Source organism: Pelmatolapia mariae, linkage group LG17 (genome assembly GCF_036321145.2).
Source record: "Pelmatolapia mariae isolate MD_Pm_ZW linkage group LG17, Pm_UMD_F_2, whole genome shotgun sequence".
In the NCBI taxonomy this organism is placed as follows: Eukaryota; Metazoa; Chordata; class Actinopteri; order Cichliformes; family Cichlidae; genus Pelmatolapia; species Pelmatolapia mariae.
This window is the reverse complement of record NC_086242.1, coordinates 34,179,971-34,198,448: the sequence shown is the minus strand read 5'-3', so window position 1 is coordinate 34,198,448 and position 18,478 is coordinate 34,179,971. Positions and strand designations below refer to the sequence as shown.

The window sequence follows — 18,478 nt, the reverse complement described above, 5'->3', positions numbered from 1 at the left end:
GGTGGAGGGGTGATAATCTGGGCTTGTTTTGAAACCACACAACCTGAGCACCTTGCAGGCACTGAGTCAAACCTTAAGTCGTCTGTATTCCAAACTCTTCTAGCATCAAATGTTAGCTTTAGCTAACATTTAGCTAACCCTCTTAGGGACACTAAAGGGGTGTCCAAATTCATAGGCTGCATCCTCCTGAGGACCCGTCCTTCGCAGTCTACGTGGGCCGGGTTCTCAGAAGATTGGGTAGGCCGGAAGTAAACGGCTGTGAAATTGGATGGTGTAGCCTTCAGATTTGCGTCACCGCTGTCTCGGTGGAGTTTAATAAACTCGGCCGTCTGCTCCTTGCTATCTAAAATATAACATGACACTGGTGTAAATTCTCTACCATCTCACACTTCTGTTTAATCAGTTTTCTGTTTGACATTTATTCAGCTGTGTGAAAACCAAGGAGGAACCCACCTGAGGGATTAATAAAGTTTTATTTTATCTAATCTAATCAATAAACTTTAATCTCAGCCAAACCAATTTACTCACGAACAAATAAAACACTGAAAAAAGCCAAACAGCAACATTTTTAGTTTATCTAAGTGACTTATATATCACATTTAATCTGAGTAGCGAAAGACCGCGGTGATCTGAAAATGATGTGCGGGGAGTTTGCCGTTCTCGCCGGCTCTAGTGACCCTCGAGCTCCCAGCTAGCTATCGAGCTGTTGGGTAACAGACGTCTCCGAAAACGTCGGAGCACTTTTGCAAATATGTGATATCTTGATAAACCGAGCAGATATTTGAAGTTTACACAGCTACATTCTCGCCTGAAAATATGTTAAAAGTTTATTTTGTGACCCAGAAAGAGTAATAACAGTAATATTTAAACTTAGTAGCGGCCGCCATTGTTGAAAACTGGAATTGGCTGGGCCGCGCTATGAATTCTGGGATATGGTGGACCACAAAGGATACACCCGACCCATCCTTCAAATTCAGGAGAAAGGAGGATGCATTTGTCAGCTGCATTCAGAGGAGTCCACGAATTTGGACAGCCTTTGTCGCGTCGCTATGACGTAATCGGTCTACAAATGTGGCCTCAGGAGGATGCAGCCCATTAATTTGGACACCATTTAGGGACACTCCCAATAGGGCTTAAAAAATCTGGGACTCTCCACCAGTTGCTCTTAGAACTGAAAAAGCTCCTCGGATGAGAGGTTAAACGTCTTCAAGAAACTTCAAGAAGTCCAGGCACTTTTCTTTTTACCCTCCTTAGCTTTAGCTAATGCTTGTCCAAACTGGATCATGCATTAAGACAACAATCCCAAACATATCAGCAAATCTACAACCGAATGGTTGAAAAAGAAAAGAGTCAAGGTGTTGCGATGGGTCAGTCCAAGTCCAGACCTCAACCTGACTGAAATGCTGCAGCAAGACCTTAACAGAGCTGTGTATACACAAATGCCCACAAACCTCAATGAGCTGAAGCAACGCTATAATGAAGAGTGGAAGAGTTTCTATGGGCACTGCAGTGTCCACAGAAACTATTTATCGTCACATGTAACACGTTTGATAAACATACAATGACAATATCAAACAGCTGAGTTATTTAAACAGATGTAAAACTGTGGTGGGGTTATGCCATGCTCTGTATAAATTAACCCCAGTAAATGGCAGAAAGTGTTGTAGTAAGATCTAACAGGATGATGTTGGTGATGTTGAAACCAAACTGGAAAGTGAACTTGGACCAATGATCTACCATTTATCTGTTCACTCATCTATATTTTTTCCATATTCTAATTATCCTAAGTGGTTCCCTTTTTGGACAGTTTAATTGCACAGTGTCAGCTGTATCGGCTACTTTACACCAAATGACTTTTTATAAAGCTGATGCAGTGATTCTCAAACTTACTGGCTGTTAAACTGAAGCAGCATCTGCTTACAACAACAAATTGTTTCATAGGCCTGAAGATATGACCATTTCAGACAGACTGTGAAATGCCAAACTCCACAGGACTCACAAAAAAATAGGCAATGAAATCTATATTTAAGAAGAAAAATTATATTTAACATGATTTCAATGGCCCATTAATCATCCCGTGTGACCGCAGAGTTTAGAAACCCCGATCTAGATTAAATTAGACAATAAAAATCTAAGCTAGCTACACGATAACTTAGAAAGTATTTAGCGGTGGTGAAAGAAAAGTACAGATTGGTGTATTCAGCAAGATCATTAGGGCCTTTAGTTTTATTGTGTTGCTGAAATATTACAATCGAAATGATACCAGTCCTTAATTAAGCAAGTTACATTTTTTTTTTTATTGTGCAGGCTTACTTTATTTTCTATATATTTCCTAAGTTGTTTTTATCTATATTTATTATAGAGTGTGGTTACCTTGTAGTCATACACCCTCAATGTGACCCTCACCTTTGCTTCAGCACATTTTGCCTATCTCTGTTTTTTTCAGTCATTATGCCCCTGCAGATCTGTTAGAATCTGCCTGTTTGCTTTCCTGTTGGTCTGGTAGCTTGCCCATGTGCCTCTGTGTCCATGACACAGATGGATGTGGGAGTCTGCTGGCTAGTGAGCCAGCTACAGTGACAAACCCTGCTAATGGAGACACCAGAGGAGGCTCTGATACAGGCTCTATCAGGTAATAGAGCAGCGGTTAGCCTGGCCATTTAGAGGAAGAGAGCACAGGAAATCAGCAGCACAGAGGGCCCTTGGCTTTGTGAGAAAGATCAATAGCTTGTTTGAATGTGGTTCCCTCCTCCTAGAGTGCCAACCTTTACCCCTCCGCATCCAGCATTGTGGGGAAAAAACAGATGGATGCATAGACACACACATGCACACACAAGCAGATCAAAAAGGTTGTCTGTACACACTGGCCAGGCAGACATCTGACACAGGAGTGCCCCCCCCCCCCCCCCCCACCCACCCACCCACCCCACCCCATTCCCCACCCACAATCCCCTTTCCTCATTGACCCTCCCACCCTCCTCATCCAGCTTCTTTTGTTTCACACAAATGTTCATCTCTGGAGACTGGCTGACTCCACAGAGTACTGCAGTGTGGTGAACACACACTCTACAAACAGGCCTCACAATCTAGATACGCCTATCAGCCTTATGTTATTTATTTATTTTGCATATGTTTTAATTGTTGTTATTATTCTGTAATATAGGTATTAATAACTGTAGTGCTAATATTTTTGGACAACTGTGCCATCATTTCAATTTTTTAAAACTGGAAATTATTTTTAAGTTTGAGTTGGTTGTTCACATTTGACATGTTCAAATTATTACTTTTATACATTTATAAGAGAAGGAAGCCTATTCACATTCATCACATGACTCTATATAGAGGTGCATAGGATGTTATGCTAATGAGAGCCTTTGCTATTATTAAAAGTGGCAGAGTCCATGGAAAGAGCCAAATGTCTGGCATGTGACAAAAATTTATATTTGTATCATGAGCCAGGTATTTGGCTCTTATCATGGAGTCTGCTATTTTAGGAATAGTAAGTATGGAAGGAGCGCAGGCAACAGAAACTATCCCAAAACTATACCACCCTATAGGATTTATTTTTAAACAAAAAACTGAATCTGTCAAAACCAATGAATTCAAACAGCTGGATTAAATTACAGCACTTTGGTGGATTGGAGTACTAACATCCACAGGGTTTTTGTTTTTCTTATATATCAGATATGTGGGGCTAATAATCTGTCATCAACAACTACCAGATTAAAACCTAAACAGAGAGGATTTGTGCTTCTACCGCCCCAAACTAAACAAGATTTATCCTCTTAACTGTTGACATATGATATTTCTGCTACAGTTGCGGTAGAATTTTGGTCTTAAAGCCCATGTGCAAAGTAAATAAACCATGAAATATGGTCTACATAGCAGATAGCACCCAAATTTAGCAATAAAATTACTTTGCATAGACTTTTCCCGTAATTTTAATAGAAAAAAAATTGATAAGTGTTTAAAAAATTCAGAACATATTTTTGGATACAGTAAACATCTGCATCTATAGAAGCCTGTTTGAAGTTGGTAGGAACAGATAGGTCATGCAAGAAGAGTAAGGCGTATTTACAAATTCATATATGGCATATATGTTTACATCTATTTTACAGTAGCAGCTCAGTACAGTCTCTTAGGTGGGGTCTGGGATTTTAGGATTCCTCTGTAGGCTACTTTCACTTATGTTAGCCATTATGTTGTCCACTGCTACCAAGACAATTACAGGCCGCGGTAACACTCAGTAAAGTCAAAACACCTTCATTAAAGCCCTTTCCGCGTCCACGAAGGCTCCAAACGCCATTCGTAAAGCAGCCGGAGGCGGTAGGGGCTCTTACCTGAGCTGTCCATGGTGCTGCAGTCCTCCTCTCTCAGCGGGCCCGCCTTCGGTCCGAGGGTGGCCGCTATGGAGCCTCCGAGTGTGCCGCCGCTGCTCCCTCTGCCGATGCTGAAGCTATCCCCTCCGCTATCGACCAGCTGCAAAGATTCATATCCATCGTAACTGCTCTTTTTCTTGTAGGCCCCCAGCAAGCTCATTACCAAAGGAAACAAAAGAAGGGAAATTAAACACAAAAGAAGCCCAGAAGACGTAGAAAGCGACGCCGTCACCGCCGCTGCTGCCCGAGCTGCTGCTGCTGCTAGTGCCTCCTCCTCTGCTGCTGCTGCTGGGTGCACCACATGTCCGGGGATGAGAGGGTGGCCGCTCTCCTCTGTTTGTGATAGAAAACCGGGTGGTCTCTCGCTCTCTTTCTCTCTCCCTCTCTCTCTTTCCTCTATTGCATCCTCCTTTTCTCAGCAGCGCATTCTACTACGACGCCTGTGCTACTGCTGTAGTCCCCGACTGAGTACAAGGGAAATCCACCCCAACTCACTCACAGTCGTCCTGCGTTAAAGCTGCACTCACACTCTCTAGTAGGCTGGTTGAGACTAGAAGCATTCGTTTAAATCTGGTAAGTAATATCCCAAATCTTTCACTTGTTATATCATTAGTGCAAAACATTAGGACAATTGTAAAGAACTGCACTTACTTCCAGTGTTTATGCTGGATTAAATCATATTAAATGTCCCAAAATAGTTCAAAATGCATGTCACGGTTTAACAGAGTCCATGTCTTTAAGTGACTTGTTTTGGTCAGATCTAATAAATAACCCAAAGGTATTAAAATTTACAATAAGACAGCAAAATATGGACTTAAAATGGACTCACATAATTAACAGATGATTTGAACAGTGGCTTCTTTTCTCCCAGTAAATCAGTTCATTTTTAAGTGATGAAGGGAACTAAACTGTTGGATTTCCACACTCGAGTCAAATGATGAATCGTGCTTGCAATGACATGTGCATAGTAGAGGCAGAGATTTGAATGGTCTGAGGTGTGTGTGTAGATGAATTGTTGATTTAAATGATAATGCTCCCAGTGTTGCATTTGAACACCTGAATTTATTTAGAGCTGCTTTTGTTTGTGTAAATAAGGTCCAGATTAGAAGTCTGGGACCATAACTGAGAACAGTTTTCATTTGATTCCTGCACTAAAAATGAACAAGGACTCCTGGCTCTGTCAGAATGAATAGGAGCAGGGGCACAATAGTGCCATGCTTTGCCACAAAAAGGAAACTCTTCCTCATAAAGAATTTCCTTTTTTTTTCTTTTTTTCTTTTTTTGGACCAACTTGGATTTTAATAACCATTAAAATTAGGCAGATTTGTCTCTTAGCTCCAAATTTGTCCGTTTCATTTTTGTGTTATGACCCCAAGTCCGTGTAGGACAAAGCACTGACCAGTGATGGCATGCTTCCTTCCTAGGCCTTGTCCCCTGGCAACAAAAACCCTGCATGGTTCTGAAAAGAGGACATGAGCCTGGGAAACCCTTTTAGGAAAACAGACCGGAGCTCAAAGCACAGCGGGAACGGAATGTCCAAAAGGGAAGAATGATACCCCGGCCATAACCGGATGCAACGTGCTGCTCCTGCATTGTTGCAAAGGAGCTTCCAGTCTAGTTCCGAACCGTGCCTTCCAGTATTTAGCCAGTGATGCGCTGCATGTTGAGCACGCCACAAGCAGGTGCAGTATGAGCTCTTTGCTTTGTCATTACACATGAACTTAAATACATATTTGTAGCATGTAATGTGCTTTAATTTATCTCGTTGTGTTTGTTTTTTTGTCTGTTCTGTATCCAAATCTGTATTTTATAATATATAATATAATCTGTAAAAAAGTTTTCTGGCTTTTTTTTTTAAAAAACTCAATTAAATTCAAATTTTAAACTGATTATATATATATATATATATATATATATATATATATATATATATATATATATATATATATATAGATATAGATATAGCGAGAGAGAGAGAGAGAGAGAGAGAGAGAGAGAGAGAGAGAGATGTGTGTGTGTGTGTGTTTTTCAGACTCTAAATTTGGTTTTAATGTCAAGGTTACAATTAGGCAAAAAATTATGACCACCTCCCTAATAGTATGTTGGTCCCCCTTTCCTGCCAAAACAGCCCTGACCCATTGACTCCACTAGACCGCTGAAGGTGTGGTATCTGGCTCCAAGATGTTAGCAACAGATCCTTTAAGTCCAATAAGTTGTGACAAGGGGCTTCCATTGATCGAATTGTCCAGGACATCCCAAAGATGCTCGACTGGATTGAGATCTGGGGAATTTGGAGGCCAACTCAACACCTCAAACTCCTCAAACCATTCCTGAGATATTTTTTACTTTGTGGGAAGGCAGACTATCATGCTGAAAGCTGTCCATGACCGTTTCCATGACAGTTTAAAGAGTAGTACATGTTAGTACATGTCAAAGTAGCATCCACGTAGATGGCAGGACCCAAGGTTTCCCAGCAGAACATTGGCCAAAGCATCACGCCGCCTCCGTCAGCTTACCTTCTTCCCATAGTGCATCCTGGTGCCAGGTGTTCCCCAGGTAAGCAGCAAGCACAAACCCAGCCATATACATGATGTAATAGAAAATATGATTCATAAGACCAGACCACTTTCTTCCATTTCTCTGTGGTCCAGTTCTGTGTTCATTGTACAGTGGTGTACAGGGGTCAGCATGGGTACCCTGATTGGTCTGCAGCTATGCAGCCCCTTACGCAACAAACTGTGATGCACTGAGTACTCTGACACTAAAGTGAGCTACAGTAGCTCAACTATTGAATACATGGGCCAACCTTTGCTCTACAGGCGAGCCTTAGCCCCGCCCCCATTAGCCTGTGGTTCACCACTCTACCTTCCTTGGATCTCTTTTAATAGATACTGACCACTGCAGACCAAGAACACCGCAAAGAGCTGCAGCTTTGGAGATGCTCTGACCCAGTCTTCTAGCCATCACAATTTGCCCCCAGATATATCAAATCCCATTCAGAGATCTTTCTTTTATCCTAAAGGTATTAACATCATTAGGTACCATAATATGGACACTAAATTTAAATGTTTTTGCTATGAGACACATGCTACATAAATGCAGGAGACTGGCTCACAACAAAAAGTAAATGCCAACAATAAACCTTCAGCAACTCTTCCCTTGTTCATCCACAGTATTGATATCAGGGTCATTGCAGACCAGGATTTTTGAGAAAACCAAAAAAAATTCAAAACCTGCCTTAAGCTCTTGCCTAACCCTCTCTTGCCTAAGCCTAACCCTTGGATGTTTTTAGACTGTGGGAGGAAGCTGGAGTGCCCAGAGAGAACTGATGCTGACACAGAGAAAACATGCAAACTCCACACAGGAAGGCCCCAACTAGGATTGAAACCCAGGACCTTTTTGCTGTGAGGTGACAGTGCTAACCACCGCACCACCATGCACCTCTTATATTGTTTTCCATTAAATTTTAAATGACATGGGAGAAGCCGCTATTATGACCTTCTGGGAATTCATTTCTATTTCCACTGTACTGCTATATGGCAACTGCTGTAATGTGAAAAGAAGCTGTATCACAGTTTATAATGGTTTTACCATTATCCTCAAAGGTAGTTTGAAGATTAATCATTATCCCTATAACAGTTAAAGCAGAATCCAGGAATCTGCTGCATCAGCTGCACGAGTCTGCTGATAAATCAGGTAGCAGACCTGAATCAACTGCTGAGCCGGTGTTGCATTAGTTCTTACGTGTCTGAGTAAATATTGTCGCTGCTGGAGTGTGCATTGCTGTAGCTTTCATCAGGACTGTCATGAAAATCTACAGACTGATGCTGCCTGTTTATCTGACAATCTCTTCACTTAACCATAAAAAGCCTTGAAGCCCTTGTGCACACAATTTATACTGAGCCATAATGAAACCATTTACGCCTGTTTGCATTAAACAAGTCATACTCTAAATCCTGATGGATGACTATAACATCCTGGTGCGAAAGGTGAGGCAGTGGTTAAACATCAATCCACGCCAAGTCCTGTAATCCGCTCACGTGGTGTGCGTGACGTTTGGTGATGTAAAGGTACGCTATTGGATCAAAACAGAGGAGCCTTCCTCTCAACAAGAGCGAGCCCTCGGTGATAAATATGGTGCATGTGATGGAAAATACATAGCACCCTTTCCTCATACAGCATTATTTAACATCGGTGCTCTGACTAAACTGTTTCTGTTTCTTGAAATTTGTCCTGCGAGACTGAATTGAGGACGGGACATACAGGATGTGCTTTCAACTGATTTTCTGAAATGCAGTTATGGTCGAAATCACCTGCCAATAGAAAATTCTAAATACTACTAAAAAAGAAAAGTGCCAGTCCTCGTGATGTGAGCCAGTCACCTCAGGTCGATGCCAGTACGAGCAAAGTAACAATAGCTGTGATTTTCTTGCAGAAGGGACACGATGTCTTATATGCAAAGGGGGGAGGGAAAAATCGTTGCCCCTGACAGAAATAACCCAAATGATGTCATTCATCCTAATCGTGAGCGCATCTTGCAAAATATAGGCCAACTGCACAGAAACAAGTGTATTTTAATTTGTTAAACTCTAATCAATCCTTCCCTTACGCTAACTGAGAGGAAACATTTCTCCTTGGAAGCGAAATCTGTCCACCGAGCAGGGATGAACTGTCGGGGAAGTGGCCACAGTCTCCGGAGGTAGATATTATGTAACATCCACACACGGATCGTGATGCTCTCCGCTTCTCTTCCTGCTTTGAGGCCACAGCAGAGCCCGAGACGATAAATTGTAATTCTCATAAACTCAATCAAAGAGTGCGAACAGAAAATCCAGCAGATGACTTTACCTTTCTGAGCGCCTTCTACCATCCTCCCGGGAGCGCCGTCTTGTGCCGAGGTAGAGATGCGCTTTGCGCTCTGCTCACAGACACCGACCTTTGATTTGTCATTCGCTGCCAGTCAAAGGTCAGTGCGTTAAAAACGCCCTGTGAGACCTGCTGTCATGTAACAACTCCCCGGTAACTCCAGGTTAACCCGTAAAAAAATGACAGAAACAACCGGAGGCTACGGCATCATCATATAATCACATTTTGGAACATGATCAACAAACAAAGTCCCGCGATGGCGATTGGTAGATCTGTAGAAGATGTGGATGAGTTAAAGGCGAGGCGGTGGTGGGAGCGTGGATGTTCGTGAATTTGTACAGTAGAAACTGCGCCGCTCAGCGCAACCTGCCTGAACTGAAGGGGGAAAACCCGGAGTGGACTGCACGGAGAAGCGAAGAGCAAGGAGAATGTTTCCACACAAAGATGCGTTCAATAATTGTAAAAATCAGCACTGGTGACCGGAAATTCATAAAGCAGATTTTGAAAAAAAAAACAAACAACAACAAAAAAAAAAAACCCAAAACGCAATAGTCAGGAGCCAGCCAAACGACACTAAAATGCAAGACATGCTTCAGATTTGGCACACATTGCAATAATAATAATAATAATAATAATAATAATAATAATAATAATAATAATAATAATAATCCTCGTGTTTGGTTTGGTTTGTTGCAGGTGAGAACATTGTTCATCATCCAAATCTGAATCAGGTGTTCACAGTCGACTCTGCTGCGCCTCCCGTCGAAGGTAAACACAGCAGATGAGACGGTAATCCGCGACGGTGGAGAAGGTCTTTCACCCAAGCTCTAACTCACGTGGGGTTGATTCACAGATCAGAGAGGATTAGACACGATGGGAGGCCAGAGATAGTATTCCTAAGCATGCTCGTGTGGTTTCAGTGTGTGTTAGCGTTGGTCTTTTAAATATGCCCTGCAGCTGGCACACATTTAGATTTTGGCGTTTTGCTTTCCTCAGAGGATTTGAGAGATACAAGATTCACACATTTATATTTTCTAGAAAGAAAGACAGACAAGAAGGAAGAGAGACTGCCATAGTATAGGCAGAAGCGTGCACTGTATTTAAAGTCCCAGGAGTAGCTATTGCATAAGTTGTTGTGGTCACACAGCCCTCTTTATTAAGTAGAGAAACAGTTTAAAGAACGCACTGTACACACAAGGTGTGTGTTTGTACACACATTATTATCATTCATTTAATTATCTCCTAGCTCTCTTACACAATATTGCATGATCTTAAGAAACGTATCTAGTTGTGCACAAGTGCATGTTGTTAAGCAAGTATTGGTTTAATCGCATAGAATAACAATGAAAGCTGACATAGGAAAACAGATTTAACATGCCTAACATGTTTTGACAGCACTTTATGAACACAGGGCAAAAAACTCATTGCCACACCCATTCATTTAAGAAGCATTCAGTCCTACACAGCACAGTGTAAACCCACTTCCCTCTAAGAGTCTGGATTTGTCCTACATTAGCAAACATGTATCAGTTTATTTCGCTCCTTCCCCAGGCTCTGTTGCACTCTCATGTTTACTTCCTCTTTGGTCTTCTGGTTACAATATGAGAGTCAACTCATAGTACTTTTAAATCAAATGTACAACATACCCATACAATCAAAACACAGATAATGGAAAAAACAATCATTACAAACCTGGGATGTAAAACAAAGAGAAGCTCATGGGAAATATGCTGCAGTGAATAAAACAGATGCTAATTTACATACAAGTTTTTAAAATGGTTGGACAGCACTAACAGAGCTACATCAAATATTTTAGAAACGTATTTGATGATGGACGTGTTGGTTATTAGTGTGGCTAAATTACTGTCTTGGTCAGCATTTCATAAGCTATTCTGTATTGTGAATAATCACTGCGACTTTCAAACAATCACATGAAACCAAAAAAGCTACAAAGCAAAGTCTGCAAAGACCTACTACATTTTGTTCATCCTGCAGCACTGATTTATACATTCAAACAATCCAGAAATGAGAACATCTTTGCATCTATGACCATATCAGAACCATAAAAGTATTTAACTGAACAATCACTGCAAAATCATTGCAGCATACCAAAAATATCACATTTTGGTGATCAGAATCTCAAGGCAACCTTATGGCATGTTTTAAGGACTGTAACAATACTGAAGGCACTGATCTTCATCCCAGTGCCGCTGAGTCACTGTACGGGATTCTTGTACAAGTCCAAAGATGACTGCACACCAAAGTTAACAGCATTTCAGCAAAAAAGATTAGCAGTTTGATACAGCTTGCACTGTCTGTGTAACTGATGGCTATAGTGTACAATCACAAATACATTTAAATAAAAAAAAACAGTTCTGTATGTAACAGATGACTTCACATGTAGCACACAGGCTTTAACAGGTTTCTAGTGTATAAGAAAAAAATGACTCAAATGATGTTTTCATATAAAAGGCGATGATGAACATTACTATTGCTCAGTTAAGGCAATGGCATGAGAATATTTACTCTTCGTGTGTGTTTTCTAGGCAATAATGTGATGATATTTTATGCTGTGATTTATATTTAAAAAACTGTAAGTGTTTTTAAACATGTGAGTATTATTTTCCCCCATCGTTTTTTGGTTTTACTATAAAATAAATTAGACATTAGTGTCTACTTTTTCCATATTGGCTCATTCAGTGGTTGGATCGGAGTAACTGAAGATCAAAATTCATGTGTGATAAACTGATTGATGAAAGTGTTGTGCAAAATTTGGATGTTTAAGCATTTTGGTTTTTAGCAGGCTTGAACGATCTTGAATGTTTTACTGTCAGGATTCTGAATCTGAATTTGTCACAATCTTCATTCTATAAGTCTTTGGAAATTTTCATACAACCTTTAGTTTGGAAAACTGGACAGTCAATGAGAAACATGTGTGTCAGTGACCTGGTCCATTGTTCTAAAGTTCACTCTTAATGACAAAACCGAAAGCTGACACCAGGCCAGTACGTAAAGGCACCACTGCACTTCTTCCCCCCCCCCTTCCCCTTGGTTTTTTGTTCATTCGGGGTAGACTCATGGTGTCTGAGCTTGGCAGGTATCTGATGGCTGTGTGTGCATCTTGGTGCTGAGGAGAGAATTGATATAAGGCCAAATCCGGTCTGTCTCTGTACCGGAAAATGAGTGCAGGATTCCTTGTGACCTGAGTGAAGAAATAGGAGAACAAATGAGAGGAAAAGCAGGTTGTGGGTACAGTTCTTACATTATCTGGAGGCTATACCACAAAATGGACAATTTAGAACGGATGCATCAAGTGTATTGACTTTTCTATTAGAGGCTCAAAGCTTATTTCCTACAATCCCCACATTTCAACTGAACTGACAATAATTTGAGAGTCAGGCGTGCCATGCTAACTGTGACTAATGCAAACTTGACAATGCAGAGATGAAGTAGGGTAATAAGAAGTCACTTATTTCTAGCTCTGTGACCAAACATTTACACACATGCAACTGTAATCTCCAAAAGTTGATTCTGTTCATTTGGACGTGGGAGAAACGTTTCGAGATGTCCAGATGAACAGAATCAACCTTTGGAGATTTACATACCTGGATGATTGAGCATGCACCAAGACATACATGTAATGTTCAAACCCAAGCTGTATTACTTGTATTAAATTATCATACTTTATATTTCCTCTAGAAGCTATTTAAATATGACTATGATTAAACAAATGTAAAAAATAACAAAATATAAAGTAAGATCAAATGAAGTGCAAGTATTTACTGACTTGTACAAATCAATTACGGGTTTTGCCACATCTTTGTAATGTCTCAGTCTGGCCATCAGAGCCTCCGGCTTGTCGTCATCGTGCTGAATCAGTGGCTCTCCTGTGATGTCATCCTTACCCTGAGGAAGGCAATGCAAGGTTACAACAACGCAGCAAAGGCAAACACAACACAAACCAGTGAAATGACATTTGCAAATGGGATTGAAGCACAGTACAATACACAAAATTAGCAAACAACAGTGCATTTGCCTCCGCATGCTGCATTAAGTCCACAATATGCAGTCAACATGATGCCCATATATTGATCTTAAGGAGCTTACTTTCAGGAATATTATAGTCAACATAAAATAAAAATATGGCAATCTGATTCCATTGTAATTAGTTCATGCTTACAATTTGCAGTTGTTTTAAGAACATTTTAACCATAAGAAATACTCCGTAAAAAAACAACAATATCATATTTGTGAATCGCTAATGTGTACTGGAGTCTTCATATCTTCACGTCACACTACTATGAGTCACACAATGTTAAATATTGCATATTTAAGATAATGATAAGTCAGTTATATATAAGATAAGATAGTTGTGATTATGTGCTAACTGGGACTTTGGAAACTTAAAAAAAAACTAAAGAAAACTAATCACAAAGCTGTGGTGGTGGTGGTGGTGCGGGAGTGTGGCAACAATCCTCCCCCTCATTTGGTTTCAGCCTTTCATTTTGGCAGGTTTCCACCCTGTAGAAGAAAGGCACTAAATCCCTAACAGCTTAAAAAAACCCACAATGACACAAAACTCGTCGGGAAGAAACATCCACACAAAAAATAAAAATCTAAATTCCAAACTATTTCAAACTTTGTGGCTATGCTGCCACTTCCAGGCTGCTGACACCTGCACTCGGGGAGGGTTGAAGCCCATGTTGTAGACTCTGCCGCTGGCTGGATGGATCCAGCGGTCGCTCAGTCTCTCCTTGAGAGTCTCATAGGGGATGTTTAGGCTGATAACCAAGTCTAGCTGATACAAATTGTTGAGGGCCAAAGCCTGTCCGAGTGTGCGGGGGAAACCTAGGCACAGTGAGGGAGAGGGAAGGGAAAACATGAGTCATCGAGTGGTCAACCAGGAAAAAAGCAATGTTACACACTGAGTTAGCTAAAAGACTAAAAAGTGAACGTGCACTTTTGAAGGTATGATCACAGCTCAGTCAATAGCATGAGGAAGAAACCGTATACACATGAAATATTCTGTTTCACAGTTTCAGATGCTGTTATTTCCTCTTGCTAATATCACCAGCTGGCAGAAGGTGTTTACAGGTTTCCTGTGGAATGGCTTGCAGTCATGATATTATATCAGGATTTTGCACTTGTGAATGAATGGGGTGAAAAACCCCGAAGCTTTCAGTTACACGGCTTTTATCGAGCACCAGCAGAAATGACAAGCCAGCGCCTTTCATTCATGCTGCCAATCCCTGTGTCTAACTGCTGCACCTCCAATCACTATGCTTTCAAACTTCTGATGTTTGCAGACAACATGACCCATATTGGGGTCATCTCAGGTGGGGATGAGTCTGCCTACAGGGGGGAACTGACAGAATGATAGTCTGATGTAGAGACAACAACCTGGAACTAAACGGTGTCAAAGCAGTGGAGACAACTGTGGACTTCGGGAGGGGCTCAGCCCCTATTTTATGCCATGTTTTTGTTATGACGCTTGCACATTAAACATTTGTTTTGGGTGCTTTGATCTTTATCTGGAGACTTCTTCCTTTCTCTTTTTTTACTCAGAAACCACAAGCCAAGAAACCTACGGAACACAAGGAATCGATATAAAGTTTTTCAAGGACGTACGATGGCAGAAGTCAAATCTACAAATGGATTCTGTATTTCTAGTTCTGTTGGCTATGACAATGCACTTTTTTTTTCTTTTTTCTTTTTTTTACAGTTGACCTTAAATGTTACATTACACAGTGTCCCTGGTTTCTACCTTTCCTCTGTGTCCAAGAACTGACAGTTCTCGAACACTCCTGTTCTTTTGTTTGGTTAATAAGGCACTGTTAAAACTCTACCAGGGTTAGAGCTGCCATGCTGGAGCCCACAAATGAATCACAGAAAAGCACTAAATCAAAGATTGCAACACAGAAAGAGACACAAAATACTGAAGACATGCCAAAGACTTTGAGAGTCTATAGTGCATGTATGTAGCTAGGTAAATGAAAGCATGACACGAACTTTGAATGGTAAAAACCAAACACGCCATTCAAACAAATATCCAGTTGGCACCAGCAACACAGACTATCAAAGGCATGATAGAGGCATGATCGAGGAAATGCAGGCGTGTATGTCTGTCTGTGTGTGTGTGTGTGTGTGTGTGTGTGTGTGTGTGTGTGTGTGTGTGTGTGTGTGTGTGTGTGTAACCTTGATTTGCTTTCCCTCTTGCTCAATTATTTGTTTACTGATCATGCTTCAAGGTTTGAATTGGTTTAACACCCACTAGCTTGTTTCGTCAATGTTTTGCATTTCTCTTGATGGCAGTGGCTAATATTCAACCTTGAAAAAGACACGGTAACCTGCAAAGTCAGCGCTTTATTCATGTAACAAGTTCCTCCAAAAGTATGAGTATCCTGTATAAAGACTGCTATTAATGACTGACTGATGAAAAGTATGTGATTATTAGCATATGATTAGAATATCATAAAAAAGTGATCTTTTGGGGGGGGGGGGGGGGGGGTGTGAGGGTGAAAGGTAATGGAACAATGCTATTGCCTGTAAATGCTTAAATAAGCAGGGGAAAGTGTTTTTTACATTTTATTTTACCAGTGAAGCATGTACACACACTTGCAAAACCAGTACCTTAAAAGTCTGTGAAGGTTCTCAGTCATTCAGGTCATCGGACCTTAAAACTTTATTACTCACACATGTAGAATAGTGAGGAGAGTATTTTTTTAATCCCCTCAGATTTAAGTAAAGCCAAAGCATATGACTCTTTGTGGTTAATTTTTGAAAATGCAGAAGTGTGTCTTTGCTTTCTTTTATTTTTCTCTCTAGCTTTCAGTGTCAGGATTTGAGGGGTGGCACCGAGTGGTGGCCAATCAGATTTGAAAGATAGCTGGTAGTTCCTAACACTGCCATGAGGCTGCATAATGAAAACATCCCTCCCAACCTCACTACAAACAATAAAGACAGAGTAGTGGGGCAGGGTGCTATATGTAAGTGTTAATGAAAAAGTAAAGCAAAGAAAAGAATAGAAAGAAGCATTGTAACAAAAAACAACCCAGTTCTTCTTACCATCCAGCAGCCAGCTGTGACCGCTCAGCTGTTCCAGTCTGGGCAGCATCAATCTGGTCATCACGTGGTCAGGCACCAGCATGCTTCTCTCTACATAGGTCTTCACCAGCAAGCCTGCCTCTGATACACAACAGACAGGTGAAAACAGACAACGTGTGTGTGTTTGTGATTCTGGATTCTGAAGTTCATAAACAAAACAGGACAGGGCCTGTTGTGTCAGTGTGGCGGTCTCACCAGACACTCTACAAACCTGGAGCCTTATCCATTTGAAATTACAGTGTAAACTCTGTGGCCTACTTAGATAATTGCATAAAAGATTCACGCTAAGTCACAGGGTTTGTCAAGCAAACTAACTTACCATGCATATATATATATATATATATATATATATATATATATATATATATATATATATATATATATATATATATATATATATATATTTTTCCTGAAACATGGCAGCAAGGTTTTCTTAAGGCACATGTGTTTTTACTTAAACCCTCCATAGTGAACTAAACCTTATTGTCAGTGTGAGCTTGGCACATGCTGGAAATTAAACTGACTGTGCTTTTGTAGCCACAATGAGGAAGTGCAGAGAGACACACGCACGCAAAAACCAAAAAAAAGAAAGAAAGAGAGAAAGAAAGAAACGGTTTTAGGCTGTTTGGAGAAACTGCTGGAGTTAGTGCTCTGGGTGAATTTGACTGAAACAGTTGATAGTAACAAATGTCCTCCGCGGTGCAGTTTGGATAGAGGGCTCAAAGTTTGCAGTGAAACAACTGTGGACACAAACAAATGCGCACAACTTCCTCCTGCAACCTTAGCAGAATTGGTATTTTTGCTATTTTTGCATTCGCGGGAGAAGGGGGATCGTGAATTTAAGATATGCAGCGAAGAAAATTAAGAGTTTCATCAACTTTTCCCTCTGCGCACGGTTTCTTCCTGTTTACACCACAGTATTGCCGTTTGGGTTGCTGTGTATATCCTACCTACCTGTTTTTGCCGCTATGCCCTCTCGTAGAAAATGACCACTGGACAGATACTGCAGGCCAAAACTTTGCGCAATCCTCTGGGATATCGTTCCTTTCCCTGATCCCGGTGGACCCATGATAGCAGCTCGGAATAACTTGGCCATATCTTAAAAGCTACTGTGAAAACAAAAACTCTAAGATGCTCAGATGTCACTTCTGCAGGTTGTGCGCCAGAGACAGAGATAGGCTCACCTTTTAATTAAATTCCTCATCAGTTGCAAGCATGAGCAATCAAATAGATCTAAGGTTAGGACGGTTTAAAAAAAAAAAAAAAAAAAGTAACTCTGCCAATGTAAATTTCAGCCTATCTCTGGAGTCTGTGGATCTTTACGCAGACAGAGCCCACTTTCTGCGCACAGTGGGACTATCCTGCTCTCAGACTCGGATCAAGTCGAAACACCCTTTTTTCTTTTTTCTTCAGGCTCTCTTATGGATACGTTACGCTACGCCTTCGTCTTTAAGACTAGCGATTTGTCTGCAAATGAATGAGGGAGTCTCCAGAACGCCCTATTTTACTGCGCACATTCATCCAGAAAAAATGCGGATGGGAGAACGTCGCAGGGTAAACTGGTTACTGTAGTTTTCTTTAAATATACAGCCCACAAACATATGTAGGCTAATGGGTCACTCTAAGACAGAGAGGGGAAAGTTTACATTAATTTTATTATTATATTTAACAACGGCATAGAAAAAAATACTGCTGTTCTATCCATCCATCTATCTGCCAATCTATCATAGCCACGTGTTAAAATAATAATATTTACCTCACGTAGGCGCGTACAAATACATCAAAATAAAACAAACAAAAAAACAAGGAAAAAGGGAAAAAGATTATTTAAAAAATAAAATAATTATTGTCGGTCTTAAAAAAATAATAAAAATAAAACGTGGGTTTATTTGCATTACACAGTTAATTGCTTCGCAGTGGGAAGGTCACTTTAAACCAATGGTGAGAGTTCTGCGTTAAAATCGTGCTCGTTACCCCGCTAATCATTAAAAGTAGTTGGTTATGCTTGGATTTCACCACTTGTTGACAGCATTTTCAGCCGATCGGAGCCTTTACAACGCCGCTTAATTTCTCACGCTTTCGCACTGCTGGCATGAGGCGCAGAAACAAGCAAACGAGACGCCGTCATT

The 18,478-nt window shown here is 40.8% G+C and overlaps 2 protein-coding genes and 1 long non-coding RNA gene across 8 annotated transcripts in view; 1 reads left to right on the top strand and 2 right to left on the bottom strand.

The window, feature by feature from the left end:
- The window catches only part of dnajc6 (DnaJ (Hsp40) homolog, subfamily C, member 6), a 41,514-nt gene extending 31,767 nt beyond the window's left edge, over nt 1-9,747 (bottom strand). For 4 of the 6 annotated variants that reach the window (XM_063460329.1, XM_063460331.1, XM_063460330.1 and 1 more), the window contains exon 1: nt 4,341-4,661. In XM_063460329.1, coding sequence (XP_063316399.1) covers nt 4,341-4,539 — 199 coding nt within the window. In that variant the 5' untranslated portion in view covers nt 4,540-4,661. Of the gene's footprint in view, nt 1-4,340; nt 4,662-9,227 lie in introns of those variants that run through there. The other 2 variants (XM_063460334.1, XM_063460333.1) reach the window with 2 other exon arrangements.
- Nucleotides 4,846-15,636, top strand: LOC134615726 (uncharacterized). Its single transcript, XR_010091332.1, has 5 exons — nt 4,846-4,952; nt 5,804-6,061; nt 6,508-6,935; nt 9,942-10,013; nt 14,811-15,636. It is a non-coding gene; the product is annotated as an uncharacterized LOC134615726 (long non-coding RNA).
- Nucleotides 9,945-17,838, bottom strand: ak4 (adenylate kinase 4). Its single transcript, XM_063460335.1, has 5 exons — nt 17,304-17,838; nt 16,311-16,430; nt 13,921-14,093; nt 13,033-13,151; nt 9,945-12,447 (listed from the first exon to the last, which is right to left on the bottom strand). Exons 1-5 carry the CDS (start codon nt 17,443-17,445, stop codon nt 12,321-12,323), a joined length of 681 nt encoding a protein of 226 aa, XP_063316405.1. The 5' UTR covers nt 17,446-17,838; the 3' UTR covers nt 9,945-12,320.
- Nucleotides 17,839-18,478: the final 640 nt, after the last annotated feature.

Excerpts from the sequence above, each read along its gene's own strand:
- ak4 (XM_063460335.1), bottom strand. The coding sequence starts at position 17,445 with ATGGCCAAGTTATTCCGAGCTGCTATCATGGGTCCACCGGGATCAGGG. Across the intron at positions 16,431-17,303 it reads GGGCATAGCGGCAAAAACAG|AGGCAGGCTTGCTGGTGAAG; the intron begins GTAGGTAGGATA and ends GTTGTGTATCAG. Across the intron at positions 12,448-13,032 it reads CCCGTAATTGATTTGTACAA|GTCACAAGGAATCCTGCACT; the intron begins GTCAGTAAATAC and ends TTCTTCACTCAG.